Source organism: Jaculus jaculus, chromosome 10 (assembly GCF_020740685.1).
Source record: "Jaculus jaculus isolate mJacJac1 chromosome 10, mJacJac1.mat.Y.cur, whole genome shotgun sequence".
NCBI lineage: Eukaryota > Metazoa > Chordata > Mammalia > Rodentia > Dipodidae > Jaculus > Jaculus jaculus.
Window position 1 is genome coordinate 1,404,523 of NC_059111.1, and position 20,659 is coordinate 1,425,181.

Here is a 20,659-nt window from a genome sequence, read left to right on the forward strand (position 1 = left end):
TCCCCAGGTCCCACGTTAGCAAGATGCACAAGGGGGCGCACGCGTCTGGAGTTTGCTTGCAGTGGCCCGAACCCCGGAGCACCCATTCTCTCTCTCTCTCTCCTTCTATCTGTCTTTCGCTCTGTGTCTGTCACTCTCAAATAAATAAATAAAAAATGGACAAAAAATATTAAAAAAAAAATGTCATTGTCCATTGTTTAGATTTCAGAAATTGGTCTTGCAGCTTAAACAAAACATACCCCTATTGGGTAAAACTATTCTAGTTCAATTATCAATTACCAGCTTCACTGAATATTATCAACTGCAAAATTCTCAAGAGTGTAATTCAAATTTTTCCATTGTAATGGTAATTATAGCAATTTTAAGTAAAAATATGTCAGTAAGACTAATTTTGGCAGGTTAGATACATGCAGTAATTATAAAATTTTAAGTGAAAGAGAGACTTTCTAATTGAAAACATTTTCAAATTTAGGAAATTAATCTCATTGTTATTGGATTATAAGTGGGCTAAATAATCCTTCATATTCTCATACTTAAATCATTTTGAAATGTGCACTGACACTAACCTTTTAAAAGGATGACAAAAATCATTATATTAAAAAATATGTATCCTTAGTACAAATGCAATTGGTACTTGGCTATAAATAATTGAAATAATGTTATTTTAAAAAATATTAATTTATACCAGGCATGTTGGCACACACCTTTAATTCCAGCACTTGGGATGCTGAGGTAGAATGGTTGCCATAAGTTCAAGGACAGCCTGAGGCTACATAGTAAATTCCAGGTCAGCCTGGGCTAGAGTGAGACCTTACCTCGAAAAAAAAAAAAAATCTAATTTTTAAATAAAACCCCAAGCTACTGATCTAACTTTAACCAAATTACCAACACATCAATAGGTAACTTGGGGCCCATGCTTTCAGAAGCTCATCCGTGGGACTGGACGTCACTCACTGAATCAAAATGAGAAATATATCAATATTATGATCCAAAGTGTACAATCTAGTGAGTTTTAAGATTAAGGCTAAAATATTCAACCACCATGAAAACTAGCAAACCAGGAGTTACATCATGATTATGTATGATTAAACCACTTAAGGAATATAAAGACATACCCACAATTCATATTTAAAATTGACCACTAAAGACATAAATGTGCTACTCTGGGTTAATACCTTATTACTATGGCAACTCAGAGCTAGCTTCCCAGGAACCCACACCTCCTCATGAGCTATATGGCCAGAGGGAAGAAGACAGGAGACTATCAATTCCTTAATTTCCTTGATATAAAATCGTATGCATGGTGCTGCTTTGCTCCTGTGAGACATGGAATAACCAATGCACAGGGCCCCGCAGTAATGAGCAGCTGACTCCTTTAGCCTGTACCACCTATAACAGCATTGAGCCTTGCCCTGGATCAGACTTAAAGATAAGCTCTCCTCAGGACCTTACACCAGGTCTACACTGGATAAGAGGGTTCTCCTGAGCCCAAACTCCATGTGTATCCAGACTTCACTTCCCTGAAACTATCAGCCTGACAGTTCTACAGCATGTATGTACCTCACTCTGCCACTTTTGGAAATAAACAGTTTAGGGATAATATCATCTTGCTCTCCAAGTTTATCTGCCAAAGCTAGTATTTGGGGTCTCCTATTAGACAGGTAAATCTCAGTATGGCTTACTATATTTAATAGAAGGTGCTGGTAATAATATTAGGATCTAGTTACACTGAAAGTAGACTGAAAAAAATAGCCTAATCTAACTAGTATAGATGGTTACAAATGACTTTTAAAAATATTCCTGTCAATTATCTTATTAATATTTTCCTTTTACAAAGGTCCCCAAATGGTCATTCATGGGGCAGAGTATCCAAACTCCAAACAGAGCTGCAGCCCCACTGTTACTTACCAAAGCTGGTGCAGCAGCAGTAGCAGGAGAAAGGGCTAAGTTCTATATGTGTGTGAGAGAGTGATTATTGCAATTGTAGACTATAAAACACATACCACTTGTATTGTTCCTGAAGGAGGTACTCGGTAACCCCTTTTACCAAGGGACTCTAAAGTAATCACACCCTTGAAACAAAAGAAGACAAATTAATCACATATGTATATGTTCATAAAATACTATAAAATTTGAAATTCTATTTCCATAGAAAGATATTTCATTTACATTAAAAGATACATTTCATGAGTATGATTGATTGCAGTGGCTGAGGCCCTGGTATGCCAGTTCTCTCTCTAAAACACAAAAAAACAAATACAGGTTCAACTCCCCAACACCTATGAAAGGGCAGAAGCACAAAGTGGCACATGCTTCTGGAGTCTATTTGTATTGGCAAGGGGTCCCTGGTATGCACATTCTGTCTCTCTCTCCCTCTCCCTGATAAAATTAAAAACAAAACAAAACAAAAAATTAAATTTAGGACTGGGGATATGGCTCAGCAGTTAGTGGTGCTTGCTCACAAAGGTTTGATTCTCCAGGATATGTAAAGCCAGATGCAAAAAGTGGCATGAATTTGGAGTTAGTTACACTGACAAGAGGAACTGGTATGCCGATTTTCTTTCGTTTTTTTCCGATATAGGGTCTCACTCTAGCCCAGGCTGACCTGGAATTCACTCTGTATTCTCAGGGTGGCCTCAAACTCATGGCGATCCTCCTACCTCTGCCTCTTGAGGGCTGGGATTAAAGGCTGCCTGGACCCCCATTTTCTTTCTATCACTCCTGTACTACCTTGAATTTTTTATTTTCATTTTTCAATTTTTAGAGATGGGATCTCACGTATCCCAAGCTGGTTTGACATTCATTCTGACCCTGAAACTGTATAGCTGTATTTTATCTTATAAGAATTCTAGTAGTGAGCAAGGTACAGTGGTGCATGCCTTTAATCCCAGCACTAGGGAGGCAGAGTTAGGAGGATCACTGTGAGTTCGAGGCTGCCCTGAGACTACATAGTAAATTCCAGGACATCCTGAGCTAGAGTGAGACCCTACCTTGAAAAATCAAGTAAGAAAAAAAAAAAAAAGAATTCTACTATTGCTGGGTGTGTGATGGTCTGTCTGTGTCTTTAATTCCACCCCTCAGAAGGTTGAGGTAGGAAGACTGCTGAGTTCAAGGTCAGCCTGGAGCTACAGGCTAGCCTGGGCTAGAATAAGACCCTAGCTAGAAAAAAACAAAAAGAATTCCACTAAGGCAGGCATTTCTTCTGTTAATGAATTCACCTCAGTGATACTTTCTATTTTCCAAAAAAGTTTATTTATTTGAGAGAGAGAGAGAGAGAGATACAGAGAAAGAGAGAATCGGCACACCAAGGCTTCCAGCCACTGCAAACAAACTTCAGAAACATGAGCCCCTTGTGCATCTGGCTTATGTGGGTCCTGGGGAATCTAACTGGAGTACAGGTAAATGCGTTAACCACTAAGCCATTTCTCCAGTACGATACTTTCTATTTTATTTACTGTCCCAAATTAGCAATTATTAGCCCAAAATAATCCTGGGAAACGAGTATATCTGCCTATAGTGGTATGCTTGGTAAATGGACAGTTTGTGAAGAGAGAGACATGCCTCTGCTTTTTTTGTGTTTGTTTATAAATATTTTGACTTATTTGTTTGAGACATGAGACTGGGAGGGGAGAGAAGGAAGGAGAGACAAGAGACAGAGACACACAGACAGAATGGGAGCACCAGGGCCTCCAACCACTGCAAACGAATTCCAGATGCATGCACCACTTTGCACATCTGGCTTTATGTGGGTATTGGGCATTTAAACTGGGTTGTCAGGCTTTGCAAGCAAATGTCTTTAACTGCTAAGCCATCTCCCCAGCTTGTTTGTTAAGGAGAATTTATTAGATTAATGAAAGCTCCTGTCCATTAGAAGGTAGGAATGGGGCAAAGGCCCCCTGCTTTTGATAACCAGTACTAAAGATTAGTATTATGACTCACAAGGCTAATTTATTTTCTTGAGATAGTATCCTACACTGTAGCACTGTAGGCAAACTTTGGACACTCTATGTAGCCCAGGCTTGCCTCAAACTCATGGTAATCTTCCTGTCTCAGCCTTTACTTTGCCTTATCTTTTACTTATCGATCTATTTGAAAGAGAGAGGGAAGAGGGAGAAAGAGGCAGATAGATAGATAGGTAGATAAATAGAGAATAAAGCTGGGCATGGTGGCACATGCCTTTAATCCCAGCACTTGGGTGGCTGAGGTAGGAGGATTACCATGAGTTCCAGGATACCCTGAGACTGCATAGTAAATTCCAGGTCAGCCTGGACTAGAGTGAAACCCTACCTTGAAAAAAAAAAATTAAAATAAAATAAAAAGAGAGAGAATAATAGCTGCACTAGAGCCTCTAGCCACTGCAAACAAACTCCAGATGTATGTGACACTTTGTACATCTGGTATGATGTCAGTACTAGGGTATTGAACATGAGTCCTTAGTATTTTGTGGGGTTTTTTTGGTTTTTCAAGGTAGGGCTTCTGGACCAGGCTGACCTGGAATTCACTATGGAGTCTTAGGGTGGCCTCATGGTGATCCTACTTCTGCCCCCCCACCCCCCGACCAAGTGGTGGGATTAAAGCTGTGTGTCCACGCCTAGCAGGTCTTTAGGTTTTACAGGCAAGCACATTAACTTCTGACCCATCTCTACAGTCTTGCCTTACCTCTTAAAGTAGAAACACAAGCCGGGTGTGGTGGCGCATGCCTTTAATCCCAGCACTGGGGGGGGGGTGGGGGGGTGGGTAGGCAGAGGTGGGAGGATTGCCGTGAGTTCTAGGCCACCCTGAGACTCCATAGTGAATTCCAGATCAGCCTGGGCTAGAGTGAGACCCTACCTCAAAAAATTAAAAAAAAATAAAAATAAAGTACAAAACACTAATCAGTTCCATATAAGTTTCAACTTTGGAATGGAGAAACCATGCTGGGAAGATGGCTCAGCAGTTAAAGGTGCTTGTTTGCAAAGCCTGTTGGCCTGGATTCAATTCTCCAGGACCCACATAAAGCCAGATACACAAAGTAGAACATTCATCTGGAGTTCATTTGCAGTGTCAAGAGGTCCTGACATGCCCATATTCTCCTGCTTTCAAATAAATGAAAAAATATCCTAGAAAAAGATACATAAAAAACTTCTTGAACAAACTTGCCAACAATTAGAAGGCCATATCTAGGTCCCTAAAAAATGTACTTCCTAGCTGGGTGTGGTGGTGCACACCTTTAATCCCAGGCATAGGTAGGAGGATCACTGCATTTGGGGCCACCCTGAGGCTAGTTAATTCCAGGTCAGCCTGGGCCAGAGTGAGACCCTACTTCGAAAACACCCCCCAAAAAAGTACTTCTGCTTCATCTCTGTCTCTCAAATATGTAGAAGTTCGTTTCTGTAGCTTCTATTCACAATAAAAATCATTGTTTCTTATATCTTATAGTTGTGCAAGCCTTAAAGGCAGGGGAGAGGAACAATTGTCTCAGAGAAGACAACGTGAGCGCTGGATTTGACACTATCTACGTGAGCGGTTTACAGACTCCCATCGCTACCCTTCTCTTTCTTCCTTTCTGGGGAAAGGCTCATACAGACATCCAGATTCAGAATTGGTTCTGCAGCTGAAGGCTTACTTACCCGTAATCCATTGGAATAAGCAATGAAAAAGGTAAAAATCAAATGACTGAATGCTCACAAATGTGCTCTGATTCACTAAGGCATTACTAGCACCAGTCAGACATAGCTAGTGTTCTCTTTAGGCGTCTAACATTAAAAACCACTGGCCAAGGATAAATGGAAGAAGTTGAAGGGAAGTGAGAGGGCTTCCAGAAGATTGAGGTCACCAGAGCTTTACTAAACCCTGAGAAAAGAGCCACAGAGTGTGCAACCAATGTGCCAAGTAAACATTTGAGAATTTGTGTACTTAGCAATCATAGAGAAACAAGTGAATTTTCAGAAGCACTTCCAATACCTGTTGTTTGAGCCAAGAAAAGATATAAAGTAATATTTTAGTTTATTAGTCTGTACTCAGCTTTAAATGTTCTCTTAGGACTGCTTTACACTTTAGGTACAGGAACAAAGAGATACAAATCCTTCAGTTGGTGGGTTCTAGCAGGAAAAGACAACTGACAGTACTTGCCATGTAAGGAGAGGGAGCGTCGTCGTCAGAAACGCTGTAGAACGACACCTCCACGGGGAGAGTCAGATGTGTGGGGCAGAAAACCCCACTGGCTCCAACCTCAGCAGTGAAACCATCCACTATGCCGAGGGGATCTAACCGATAATTCAGAACAGATTCCTGGAAGAGAAAGTAATTTGTTTAAAATCATTGAAAAGTTAGCACATTAACTCTACTTTCTACTTAAAGAAACATTAATGATCCTCTCATGATTCTAATCAATGCTGAATTCACTATCTGTTGCATTAACTGTTTAATGTGTTAGTAATACATTTGTAAGTGAAAATATGCTCCATGATGGGTGTGGTGGCTCACATCTATAATCTCAGCACTTATGAGGCTGAGGCAGGAGTGCTACTGTGAGTTACAGGCTAGCCAAGGCTATAAAGTTGAATTCAAGACCAGTCCAGATTACAGAAGAAGACCTAATCTTAAAAAAAAAAAAGAAGAAAAATGTTTTAGTGTGCCTAGTTACACTGCTAGGATTAGAGGAGCACTTAATAACTTAAGGGTCACATACAAAGATCCAACAGAAGCTGAAGATAAGCATTTATCTGAATTCAGAAATATGGGCTGGAGGGATGGCAAGAAATAATTGATTCTCTAAAAAATGCTACCATAGCTAAATGTGGTGGCGCACACCTTTAATCCCAGTATTTGGGAGGCACAGGTAGGAGGATAGGAGAGAGTGTGAGGCCACCCTGAATTCCAGGTCAGCCTGGGCTAGAGTGAGACCCTACCTCAAAAAACCAAAAGAGCTATTATATGTAAAGTGGGAGGGGAAAAAGGCGAGAATAAGGTTGGAGAAGGATTAATCAAAATTAAAGATGTTATGAATAAGCCATATGAGTGTATTTTTGCTAGCTTAATAATATATATGTTTTTGGGGCTAGATTGACGGCTGAGTGGTTAAGGTGCTTGTCTACAAAGCCTGTGGACCTAAGTTTAATTTCCCCATTACCCATGTAAGCTAGATGCACAAGGTGGCACATGTGTCTGGACTACAGCTGCAGTGGCTAGAGTCCCTGGTGTGCCTGTTCTCCCTCTCTTTTTCTTAAATAAATGCATAAATAACCCAAAAATACACAAAAATAATTTTTAGCAAGCATGGTAAGCACACACCTTTCATCCCACACTAGGGAGGCAGAGGTAGGAGGATTGCCTTGAGTTTGAGGCCTTTTTGAGACTACACAAAGTAAATTCCAGGTCAGCCTGGGTGAGAGTGAGACCCTACCTGGAAAAAACAAACAAACAAACAAAATTTAAAAACAATGTAAAAGCCAAAGAAGGAGAGGAGTGCTTACAATACTGTCTTTCAGATACAAAGTGGCCTTGATATTCATGACCTCACAGTGGCTGCATTAGGACAATGACACTAAAACAGAAGAAACTAGTTGGAAAGAAGGGATTTTGTAGAGAGGGAATTTGGAAGATGAGGAAAAGAAGGGTGGCAGGAGGGGATTATGAAAATGGTATATTGCCTATATGTATGAAGGGTGTCAACAAAAAGCTAAAAGAAAGCATGGGCTAGAGTGATACCTTGCTTCAAAAACAAAAAACTTAAAAAATTTAAAAGTGCTATTGCATATCTATATATGCTATTTAGTTGAATTTTAAAAATAGTGTATGTGTATTAGAAAGAGATGTCAAAATGCAAAAATACAAATAGCAGCGCTTCCAGTTAAGATGGCAGTGTAGGAACCACACCAAAGCAGCCTAGGGGAGAAAAAGCCAAAAAACAAACAAACAAACAACAACAAAAAAAAACCCAAAACAAACAAAAACCCCAGCAAAATACACTCTTCTACTAAACAGGAAAGATGTATAAGGAATTATTAGCCACAGCAGAGAAGCAGGAAGGACCCAGAGCATCTAGAGATCACAGAAGTGGCTCCAGAAGCATTGGTATTAGCTCTGTGTGGCTACAGCCAAAGGGCTCGAAATGAGCCGCAGGAAGTGCCAGGTGAGAGGATTTTTCACTCACACCAACCTCCTCACAAACTCAAGAAATGTGGAAGTGAGGATGGCAGGGACCAGCAGAGTGGCTTGTCAGGACGAGGATCATGTGGACCAGTGGGAGAATTTCAGCCATCCACAGCCTCTTCTCCCCAACCATCAGCATAAGCATCAGCAAGCGCCAGAGACCTGAGGAAGGGAGCTTACCTACACAGCACCCAGCACAGGCGATCAGAGCAGCGACCCACCGACCTAACCGGTCTACCTGACCCCATAGCATAGCAAAGAGGGGCCCAAGGGGGTGCGCAGCATAATTGAGACCAAAGCCATCCCAAAAAGTAGCTGGGATTACACCAGGTCATTACCCACCAAATAAACCTGGTATATAGGCTTGCATCAGAAGTGCTAATTGCATCTTGCATGTCAGGGTAAATTATGTTAAATCTGATGGATGGTCAGATTTGCCATTCTTAATAAGCTGTATTTTGGGCTTGTTATTTGTTGCTTCTTGATTTATAGTGCCTTTGTCTCTTCTTCTGTCGTTTTTTGGGGAAGGCTCCCAGTTGGCCACAAGCTGACCTTGGACACCTCTACAGACCAGAAATCTTAGCCTCCCAGTTGACAGGATTAAGTCCTTAGGGACTGTGACTTTGTTAGAGTATCTGGTTGTCATAATACCTACTCTTGCATAAATGCTCTGTGCTGTTTTTCACTGAATGTGCATTTGTTTAAATTTTAGAATTTGTTCCTGTATTTTGTTCCATGCAGTCTACTTGAATACTCCCACAGCAGGCAAACCTAACACCTAGGGTCACTTTTGGGTTACTCTGAATGTCTTCAGAGCCACATCTAGGACCTTGAACTGCTACCCTTAAGATATATAACATCAGATTCATACATCTAATAATACTGCAGATAATTAGAAAACCCAAGCATTAAATTAATCCAAGATGCAAAATCCACCAAAAAGTATTAATGCATCAGAAATGACCCCCAGTGATGCAAATCGATAAGTGTAATACACGATATAAATGGGCTGAAGGACAAAAATCACTTGATCATCTCAATAGATGCAGAAAAGACATTTGACAAAATCTAACAGTCATTCATGTTAAAAGTCTTACAGAGACTGGAAACAGAGGAACATATCTCAACATAATAAAGGCTATCGATAACAAACCTCAGACAACATAATACTAAATGGAGAAAAACTTGAAGCTTTTCCATAAAAATCAGGAACACAAGGGATACAAATTGGAAAGAAGAGATCAAGTTATCACTATTTGCAGATGACATGATTCTATACATAAAGGACCCTAAAGACTCTACCAGCAAATTGTTAGAGCTGATAAACACCTATAGCCATGCAGCAGGATACAAAATAAATACACAGAAATCAGTAGCTTTCTATATGCTAACAACAAACACACAGAGGATGAAATCAGAGAATCACTCCCATTAACAATTGCATCAAAAAAAGTAACTTTTAATAGATCTAACCAAGGAAGTGAAGTAGCTCTACAAAGAAAATTTAAAACACTCAAGCAAGAAATTGCAGAAGACAATAGGAAATGGAAAGACATCCCCTGTTCTCAGATTGGAAGAATCAACATTGTGAAAATATCAATATTACCAAAAGCAATCTATACATTTAATGCAATCCTCATCAACATTCCAATGGCATCCTTCACAGATATAGAAAAAAATCCAAAAATTAATTTGTAAGCACAAAAACCTCGACTATCTACGACAATTTTGAGTAACAAAAATAAGGCTGGTAGTATCACCATACCTGATTTTAACCTATATTTCAGAGACATAGTAACAAAAACAGCATGGTGCTGGCACAAAACAAACAGGTAGATCAATGGAAGAGACCAGAGGACCCAGATGTAAGTCTGGATAGCTATAGCCACCTGATCTTCAACAAAAATGCCAAAAATATTCATTGAAGAAAAGGCAGCCTCTTAAGCAAATGGTGCTTGGAAAACTAGATATGTATCTTTAGAAGGATGAAAATAGATCCTTCTCTCTTTCCATGCACAAGAATTAAGTCCAAATGGATCAAAGACCTGAATATCAGTTCTGAAACTCTGAAACTGCTAGAGGAAAAAGTAGGGAAAACCCTTCAACATATTGATATTGACAAAGACTTTCTGAATATAACCCCAATTACTCAGGCAATAAAACCACACATCAACTGCTGGGACCTCATGAAATTACAAAGCTTTTGTGCAGCAAAGGACACTGTGAATAGAGCAAAGGGCAACCTAGACAATGGGAGAAAATCTTTGCCAGCTGTACATCTGACAAAGGATTAATATCTAGGATATACAAAGAACTAAAAAAATTAAATAATAAGAAATCAGACAAACCAATTAAAATGGGCTATGGAACTAAATAGAGAGTTCTCAAAAGAAGAAATACATATGGCATATAAACATCTAAAGTGTTCTACATCCTAGCATTCAGTGAAATGCAGATTAAAATTAACTTGAGATTCCATCTCACTCCTGTCAGATTGGCTACCATCATGAAAACAAATGACCATAAATGTTGGTGAGGATGCAGAAAAAGAGGAATTCTTATACACTGTTGGTGGGAATCCAATTTGGTCCAGCCACTATGGAAATCAGTAAGAAGGTTCCTGAGAGAGCTAAAAATAGATTTACCATATTTACCAGATATACCACTCTTAGGTGGTATAAATATGGTATTTACCATATTTACCAGCTATACCACTCTTAGGCATATATCTATCCTAAGGACTTGTCTCTGTACCTTAGCAATACTTGCTCAACCATGTTTACTGCCACTCTATTCAGCCTCGATGTCCCTGTACTGATGAGTGAATAATGAAGATGTGGCACATTTATACAATGGAGTTCTACTCAGTGGTAAAGAAAAATGAAATCATGAAATTTGCAGGAAAATGAATGGATCTGGAAAGGATTATACTTAATGAGCTAACCCAGTCCCAGAAAGCCAAATGTCACATGTTCTCTCTCATATGTGGATCCTACCTACAAATGATTGGACTTCAGTGTGAGTAGGAAGAAAACGCAGTAACAGAGGCCAGCAAGCTAGAAAGGATCCCTTTTCTATGAAGGGAATATAAAAGGAAGCAGGGGGGACTTAATAGGATGGTATTGTATACATGTAAGTAGAAGAACAGATTAATGGAGGTGAAAAGTCCTAAGTGAGGTCAGGGGAAGAGATGGAGTTATGGAATGGTGGAGGGAAGGCTAATCAAAATCTAAGAGGAAGCACACCTTTCCTCCCAGCACTCAGGAGGCAGAGATAGGAGAATCACTGTGAATTTGAGGCCACCCAGAAACTACACAGTGAATTCCAGGTCAGTCTGAGCAAGGGTGAGACCCTACCTTGGAAAAAAAAATCTAAGAGGATATAATTAAGTCATATCAAAACCTACTTTTTTTGGACAATGTAACACTCAGAAGACATAGATTGTTACTAGAAAATTTTCAGTGTCAGTGATGGGATACCTTTCAGTGAGTTGTTGGCCAGGGAGGTCACTGATAACCCCAAAACATTACAGGCCATTGCCGAGGCCCTTTGTTTCCCCACCAGGAATTGATGGTAAGACCCTATTGCTGAAGACTCCACATACTTAGGCAACAAGGTCACTGAGAAATCCTGCTGGAGCTGAGCTAAAAACCTCCTCCATGTAGACCAGCTGACAGAAAGCTGGAAAAAGCCATGCTGTATACAGTTCAATGGGAAAAAGAATCACCAGTGAAGACACTCATCAGTGGACACTTCAAGCTTTAAATTTGGCCATCCAGGCCAAATGAGCCAACAGTGCAATAGTGACATGTCTGTTATGGTGGAAACCAACTGCCCTCTAATTTGACTAGAGGCCCACTCCATGGGAGGGAATGCATCCCTGATATTGAAAACCTACAACAGGGGTAGTCATGAGCCCTAAGTGTGTAACATCTGCTGATGTCTGGCTAAACATATATACTATGTTCACCAAACATCCCAATAAGCACTTCTCTTCATGTTCACAGCCATATGTTAATACTAGTTTCACTTTTATTTCGAGAAACTTCTTTTTTCAGATGGCAGTGACCTTGGGATGACTCAGAAGGCACTAAGGTGCTTAGAAGTGACAGAGGAGTGGTCAGCACTGAAACATCTCTATCACACCTTCCAAGTCTCAGGGTCCACTGCAGAAGAGGTGGTGGAAAAGAATGTAAGAGCCAAAGGAAGGGTAGGACTCCTTACAATGTGCTCCTCCAGACATAAAATGGCTCGGATATCCATGACCTCACAATGCCTGACACTACCTACACAAGACCATCAAAATAGGAGGAAAAGATCATGACATCAAAATAAAAGAGAGACTGACTGAGAGGGGTAGGGGATATGATGGAGAATGGAGTTTCAAAGGGAAAGTGGAGGGAGGGAGGGAGGGAGGGAGGGAATTACCATGGGATATTATCTACAATTATGGAAGATGCAGTAAAGGAGCTGCTTATCCATCCTTTCCAAGATCAATCATGAGATAAATATTTTTCAACAATTTAAGGGTTATCTTTTCAAGTATGAAAAAAATTCCAGCCAGGCGTAGTGGCACACGCCTTTAATTCCAGCACTCAGGAGGCAAAGGTAGGAGAATCACTGTGGGTCTGAGGTCAGCTACAGTAGATACTGGATTTCCGGCAAGCCTGGGATTAAAGGTGTATGCCACCATTCTCAGCCAAAACAAACTTTTTTTTTTAAATTTATTTATTTATTTGAGAGTGACAGACACAGAGAGAAAGACAGATAGAGAGAGAGAGAGAGAGAGAATGGGCGCGCCAGGGCTTCCAGCCTCTGCAAACGAACTCCAGACGCGTGTCCCCCCTTGTGCATCTGGCTAACGTGGGACCTGGGGAACCAAGCCTCGAACCGGGGTCCTTAGGCTTCATAGGCAAGCGCTTAACCGCTAAGCCATCTCTCCAGCCCACAAAACAAACTTTTTGTACCTCTCTCCTGGTTATAATCATACCAACCCACTTCCTGTTGGCTTTACTGCTCAGACTCATGGCCACATATCTATTCCTGCCACCATTGCACAATTACTACTCGAGGTCATAACTTCATAACCTCTCCTTCAAACAAACATAATTTTCTATCTTTGTAAAAATTTTTAGACAGAGAGAGAAAAAATATGAATGGGGGCTGGAGGGATGGCTTAGCTATTAAGGTGTATGGCTGCAAAGCCAAAGGACCCAGGTTTGATTTCCCTAGGACCCACGTTAGCCAGATGCATAAGGGAGCAAACGTGTCTGGAGTTCATCTGCAGTGGCTGGAGGCCCTGGTGCACCCATTCTCTCTCTCTCTCTCTACCCCTCGTTCTCTGTCAAATAAATAAGTAAATAAATAAAGTAAGTAAAAATATGAACAGGCACACCAGGGCACTAGGTGTCACATGGCTTGTGTGGGACCTGTAGAATTGAACCTGGGTCCTTAGGCTTTGCAGGCAAGTGCCTTCCTTACCTGCTAAGCCATCTCTCTAGCCCTCTATTGTTCACAGGTTACCATCAGAACCCTCTGCTTCAATCCTGGCAGGCTTTCCAACACTGGTGCAGGCTCTACTAGAGTGAATTAGGGCCCTGCATGCTCTATTTCTCACTGACCTACCAACAGAACTGCACCATGATGTTTTCCTACTCTTTCTTGTGTGTTGAATGCCTCTGATCTTTCTTGTTACTTCTTACTCTTCAAACAAATGTATTTGGCAAACACTCAACTTCTAAAACAAAGGTTGAGTAACTGTTCCTCAGGAATGCTTTCCCCAATCCCTAGGCCTAAGAAAGCTCAATTCTTCTTCTAAAAAAAAATTATTGGCTGGGCATGGTGGCACACACCTTTAATCCCAGCAGTTGGGAGGCAGAGGTAGAGGATCACTGTGAGTTTGAGGCCACCCTGAAACTACATCGTGAATTCCAGGTCAGCCTAGACTACAGTGAAACCCTTCCTTGAAAAAAACAAAAAAAAAAAAAAAAATTTTTTTTTTTTTTCTGGAACAGTGAGAAGGAGAGGGGGATGGGGGGAGGGAAAGGATGGGTGCACCAAGGACTCCTGTCACTGCAAACAAATTCCTGACACATACACTACTTTGTGCATCAGGCTTTATATGGGTAACTGGAGAAACTGAACCCAGGCTGCGAGGCTTTGCAAGCAAGTACTTTTAACTGCTGAGCTAACTCTCTAGCCACCTCAACTCATAAGATAGTTTCAAAACACATTACCTCAAAATTTCCCAGCAGACTAAGACTGGTGATAGGTGGAGCACTAGAACTCAAAAAAGGCTTTTCATGAGTATCTGGATCTTCTTCAATGTTTAAACATGGTCGAGGGCTAGTAAAAATAAAAGCAAAAAAAAAAAAAAAAACCAACAAAACATTAGCCACAATATTTTCTCTTTACATTTGTGCAATTAAAAGAATTTGAATTTCACTCAATTTACCATAACAAATTAAATACCATCAAAATTTAAAATATATAAAACTTTTATTTTTCTGATTAGATTTGTGTTGGCTATAATATTTGATAACAGAATAGAGGGTTGAAGATATGGCTCAGTGTTAAGACATTTGCCTATAAAGCCTAATGACCCAAGTTCAATCCCCTATTACACATGTAAAGTCAGATGTACAAAGTGGCACATTTGCAGCACCTAGAGGTCCATTGTCTCACTCTGTCAGTCATGGTGGTGCACACCTTTGATCCTAGCACTCAGGAAACAGAGGTAGGAGGATTGCTATGAGTTTGAGGCCAGCCTGGGCCAACACAGTGAATTCCAGGTCTGCTGGGGCTACAGCATGACACTACCATGAAAAAAAAAACAAAATAAAACAACAACAAAAAAGAATATACATATAGATGTAGCAAGATAGCTTTGTGGGGAATGTGATTGCCTTACAAAAATGTGGACCTGAGCTCGCTGCCCAGTACCCATAGAACAATTCTGGATGTGTTGGTACACCTGTAATTATGGGCTGGAGAGGTGAGACAGAAGGATCTCTGGGGCTTGCTAGCCAACCGATCAAGTCTAATTGGTGAACTCTAGACCAATGAGAGACCCTATCTCAAGAAGAGGTGGTTGGTATTCCTGAGGTAGCCCTGTGGCCTCAATGGGTGCATGCAACTCCCCCCACACTTACAAATACACACACACAAATGCATGTGCACCACACACATGCAAAAAAAAAAAAAAGCTGGGCATGGTGGCACACACATTTAATCCCAGCACTTGGGAGGCAGAGAGGTAGGAGGATTGCCATGAGTATGAGGCCACCCTGAGACTACATAATGAATTCCAGGTTAGCCTGAGCTAGAGTGAGACCCTACCTCAGAGAAAAAAATACACATACAAACATACATATATACAGAGGCTAGTTTAAGGTCATATAACCCTGAACACACCTAATCTCGTCTGATCTCAGAAGCTATGCAGGGTCAGGCTGGGTTAGTACTTGAATAGGAGAATATACACAGGCTGGAAAGATGCTCAGTAGTTAATGTGCTTGCCTGCAAAGCATAGGGACCCAGGTTCAATGGCCCAGTACCCATGAAAAGCCAGATGTGCAAAGTGGCACAAGTGTCTGTAGTCTGTCTACAGTGGTTTGAGGCCCTGGAATGCCCCTTCTCTCTATTTGCTTCTTTCTCTCTCTCTTTCTCTCCAATAAATAAATAAATAAATATTAAAAGAATACTCATATATTACAATATTCCAAATGTTTCAACATAGAATACATGACATATAGTGGCAGCTATTATAAATATATAATATAGAATTCTATATCAATATCCATTTCCAGCTAAAAATGACAATAAAAAGGCAAAATGATGTTAATTTTGAGAGCTGAAGACATAGTTAGTAGTAGAACACTTGCCTAGTGTATTGAAGCCCTATGCTTGATTTCAGAACTGACCACAACAGGAAAAAAAAAAAGGCAAAAGAAGGAAGGAGGTATTATTTGCCAACACAGAATAAAAATTGCTAAGGCTTTTATTTTTTGCAATGGAATAAAGAAGGTTAATGGGGCTGGAGAGATGGCTTAGCTTAGTGGTTAAGGTGCTTGCCTGAGAAGCCTAACGATCCAGGTTCAATTGCCCAGTACCCACATAAGCCCAATGCACAAGGTGGCACATGTGTCTGGAGTTTGTTTGCAGTGACTAGATAACCTGGCATGCCCATTCTCTTTGTCTATATCTTCCTCTTTCTTTCTCTCTCAAATAAATAAGGTTAATGATCAGAATGTATAAATATGTTTTTATATTTTATATTTAAACCTATGTTTTGTATTTATTATGATAACCCGTAAGTGTGTAGTACAGGTCATTATCACATTTTCCTCCTTACTTTCCTTAAAAACTATGTGTGTGGGGCTGGAAAGATGGTTTAGCGGTTAAGGAACTTGCCTGTAAAGTCTAAGGCCCAATTCCACAGTACCCACATAAAGCCAGGTGCACAAGGTAGCACATGTATCTGGAGTTCATTTTCAGTGGCTAGAGGCCCTGGCACACCCATCCTCTCTCTTTTTCTGCCTCTCTCTCTCTTTCTCAAACTAAATAAATAAATAAAAGTCAAAAAATGTTTAAAAGTGGGGACGTGGTGACACACACCTTTAATCCCAGCACTGACTCTTAGGCAGAGATAGGATCACCATGAGTTCAAGGCCACCCTGAGATTACATAGTGAATTCTAGGTAAACTTGGGCTACAGTGAGACCTTAATTTTGACCCCCCGCCCCAAGTGTTATAATTACCTTTTGGGTGATAAGCTCTTCAGGTGCAGCAATGAAGTGTCCAGATCAAAGCAACCTGACTGTGTTTTCCTTTGAGGAACCTAAGGGCAAAATAATAATTTGTTTTTAAATTCTCAATTATAAAATACTTATCAAAATGGAAGCATATCTTTAAAGCAGTAAAATCACTGTCATAAAAGTTTACTTTACACAATGTTTATTAGATATTTTAATTATGTTCTCAGTTATTAAGTAATATGAAACAGAACATATGACTTAAAACAATTTTACTAGGTTTTAACTTTTAAGCAATGGAGCCAAGATTTCTTAAAATTAAAGCTTAATGAAATTCTGTACATATGTGATAAGAGTAATACTTTTACTTTCTAAACTTGATGTATGTATATGTACTTTTAGGGGAATGTATGTATAGAACACCAACTGCTTTAAAAAAGGGGGGATGGAAGCCGGGCATGGTGGTGTACTCCTTTAATCCCAACACTTGGGAGACAGAGGTAGGAGGATTGTGAGTTCAAGGCCACCCTGAGACTACCGAGTGAATTCTAGGTCAGCCTGGGCTAAAGTGAGACCCTACCTCAAAAAAACAAAACAATTAAAATAGAAAGAGGGTGGATTAAATAGAAACACCATACTCACTACTTATGACAGTATTCCCCAAAGCTTTATAGAGAATAGGTCTGAAAATAATACTCTAGAATTTCAAACAGCATGGAAGACTATCATTGTAGATATTTAAGGCTAACCATGTACCTAAAAATATCCTAAAAGCAAAAGATAAACATATAAATTAAAATAAAAAGAACCATATACAAAATGAAAGCCAGATTTGTTTCTAGAATTCATATTAAATATGTGTAAACTACCTGTTCTAAAAGGTGAGTAAGTAGAAAAGACAACATTGAGTATTGTCTGAGGCAGGGTCTCTTGTTCAACAATTTGCTTGGCAGGCTAGCAGGTTTGTGACTTTCAGGGTGATTCTCCTATATTAACTTTACTTCTTGCCCTGAGTATACTGTAATTACAGATACTAGAACTACAGTGTCTAGCTTTGTGTGGGAACTCTAGCCTGGGCTAGAGTGAAAGCCCACCTCATAAAAAAAATTAAGGGCTGGAGAGATAGCTTAGCTATTAAGGTACTGCCTGCAAAACCTACAGACTCAGGTTTGATTACCCAGTACCCATGTAAGCCAGATGTACAAGGTGGTGCATGCATCTGGAGTTCATTTGCAGTGGCTGGAGGCCCTGGTGTGCCCATTCTCTGTCTCTCTTCTATTTCACCTTGCTTGTAAATATATGTATATATATGTATACACACACACATATATACATACATACATACATACATACATACATACATACATACATATATGTTGTTTGAGATAGGGTCTCACTCTAGCTCAGGCTGACCTGGAATTCACTATGTAGTCTCAGGATGGAAATTTTTTTTTTTTTTTTTAAAGAATGCTGCCAAGTGTGATGGCGCACACCTTTACTTATTTATTTATTTATTTATTTGAGAGTGACAGACACAGAGAGAAAGACAGATAGAGGGAGAGAGAGAGAATGGGCGCGCCAGGGCTTCCAGCCACTGCAAACGAACTCCAGATGCGTGCGCCCCCTTGTGCATCTGGCTAACGTGGGACCTGGGGAACCGAGCCTCAAACCGGGGTCCTTAGGCTTCACAGGCAAGCGCTTAACCGCTAAGCCATCTCTCCAGCCCGGAAAAAAATTTTTAAAAGATGTATTTTCTAACTTAAGATTTATTTCAAGACATTTAAATAGTTCAATGAAACTGAATGATCCCCAGTATCTGCAAAAAGCCAGATGCAGAGTGGTGTGTGTGCCTGGAGCTCACCTGCAGCAGATAGAGGCCCTGCACTCCCATTTCATATGCTCTCTTTCTACCCTTGCAAATAGATTAAAAATTGTTTTTAAAAATATGAATATGGCTGGAGAAATGGCTTGGTAGTTAATGTGCTTGCCTGCAAAGCCAAAGGATCCAGATTCAATTCTCCAGGACCCATGTAAGCCAGATGCACAAGGGGGCACACACATCTGGAGTTCATTTGCAGCAGCTGGAGGCACTGGCACACCCAAATTCTCTCTTTTTACCTGCCTATTTCTCTATTTCTCTCTCAAATAAATAAAGAAAAATAAAAAAAAATAAATGAGGGGTTGGGGAGATACTCTTTGGTTAAAGGCACTTGCTTGCAAAGCCTACCTAGTCCAGGTTTAGTTCCTTAACCACTCACATAAAGCCTGTCGCAAACAGTGGCTCAACTGGCTCAAAAATTGTTTGCAGTGGCAAGGGAAGTGTTGGGGAGTGTGTGTGCACACACACGTATCAGTAACCATTTGCTTAGGCTTCATCTTGGGATGAGGAGAAAGTACTTACAGGACTTGAAAGAAGAGGCAGACCAGTCTGAGGGTGAAAAGCTCTGGTTGAAGTTCCATCCAAAGAAGGAAAATGATGTTTTTGCCAGACAGGTGAATGTTTCAGAGTAGCCCTGTGCTAGAAGTAAGAGATTGTAATGGTGTATGGTAGAAGACATGTATAACTTTAAAGTTTCTAGATTTACTCTTATGGCAGTCTATGGTGACACATCCTTGGTGATGGAGCTCATGCTCACACACATACACTCATACATTCACACACACACATGCACTCACACACTCACAATCTAATCTACACACACTCTAGTTGGAAAGCCAGAATATAATCAATAAACTCAAATGTTAAAGTATACCCCAAAGAAATGCTTTATCATTATCTATTTACTTAGAAGCTATCATCTTATAAGCTAAGCTTTTAATTTATAAAAAGTCCTCAGGTACACGCCTTTAATCCCAGCATTTGGGAGGCAGAGGTAGGAGGATCACCATGAGTTCGAGGCTACCCTGAGACTACAAGGTGAATTCCAGGTCAGCCGGAACTAGAGTGAGACCCTACCTCAACCCCTCCCCCCAAAAATCCTCAGGCACAAAAATTAGTATAATATTGTAAAATATACGATTATTTCAAGATGAAGACATTTTTGAGGATCTAGTTTCATGTGGCATGACACAAAAATATAAACAATATAAATTAAAAATACAGGGCTGGAGAGATGGCTTACTAGTTAAAAGTACTTGCCTGCAAAGCCTAGGGACCCACGTTTGATTCCACATAAACCAGATGCTCAAGGTGGCATCTGTGTCTGAAGTTCATTTGCAGGGGTTAGAGAGACCCTGGGGCACCCATTCTGCACCCCCTCACCCTCTTTCTTACCTTCTGTCTTTAATAAATAAAATAAAAAAATATATATAGACACAGCATGTGAACTGAGTACAGTGGCATGTGCTTGCAATTTATACTGCTAAGGCAAGAAGCAGCTAAGGCTGGGCACAGTGGGGCATGTCTTTAAACCCAGCACTTGGGAGGCAGAGGTAGGAGGATTGCCTGAGTTCAAGGCCACCATGAGACTATAGTGAATTCCAGGTCAGCCTGGGCTAGCGTGAGACCCTACCTTGAAAAACCAAAATAAAAAAAAAATAAATAAAAATACTGATTAGTATGTAGAAAAACACCATGATCAAATGACACTAGGTGTCAGAAAGTATCAGAACATGATAGTATTCAGTTTTTGAGATGAAGTCTAGCAATGTTATCCAAGAAGGCCTTGAATTTGCAATCCTCGTTTCAGGTTCCCAACAGGCTGGGATTACAGGTACAAAAGGTTAATATAAGGCTAAATATATTTTTTATGACAATTTATGACTTTTATCTT

At 40.3% G+C, this 20,659-nt stretch overlaps 1 protein-coding gene across 2 annotated transcripts in view; it reads right to left on the reverse strand.

Annotated features, from left to right (window-relative positions):
• The window catches only part of Fam214a (family with sequence similarity 214 member A), a 69,776-nt gene that overhangs the window by 4,949 nt on the left and 44,168 nt on the right, over positions 1 to 20,659 (reverse strand). For both annotated transcript variants that reach the window (XM_045160580.1, XM_045160579.1), the window contains 5 exons: positions 19,288 to 19,404; positions 16,893 to 16,972; positions 14,370 to 14,478; positions 6,112 to 6,270; positions 2,004 to 2,072 (listed from right to left, as the gene is read on the reverse strand). In XM_045160580.1, the coding sequence (XP_045016515.1) occupies positions 2,004 to 2,072; positions 6,112 to 6,270; positions 14,370 to 14,478; positions 16,893 to 16,972; positions 19,288 to 19,404 (534 nt within the window). The remainder of the gene's footprint in view (positions 1 to 2,003; positions 2,073 to 6,111; positions 6,271 to 14,369; positions 14,479 to 16,892; positions 16,973 to 19,287; positions 19,405 to 20,659) is intronic.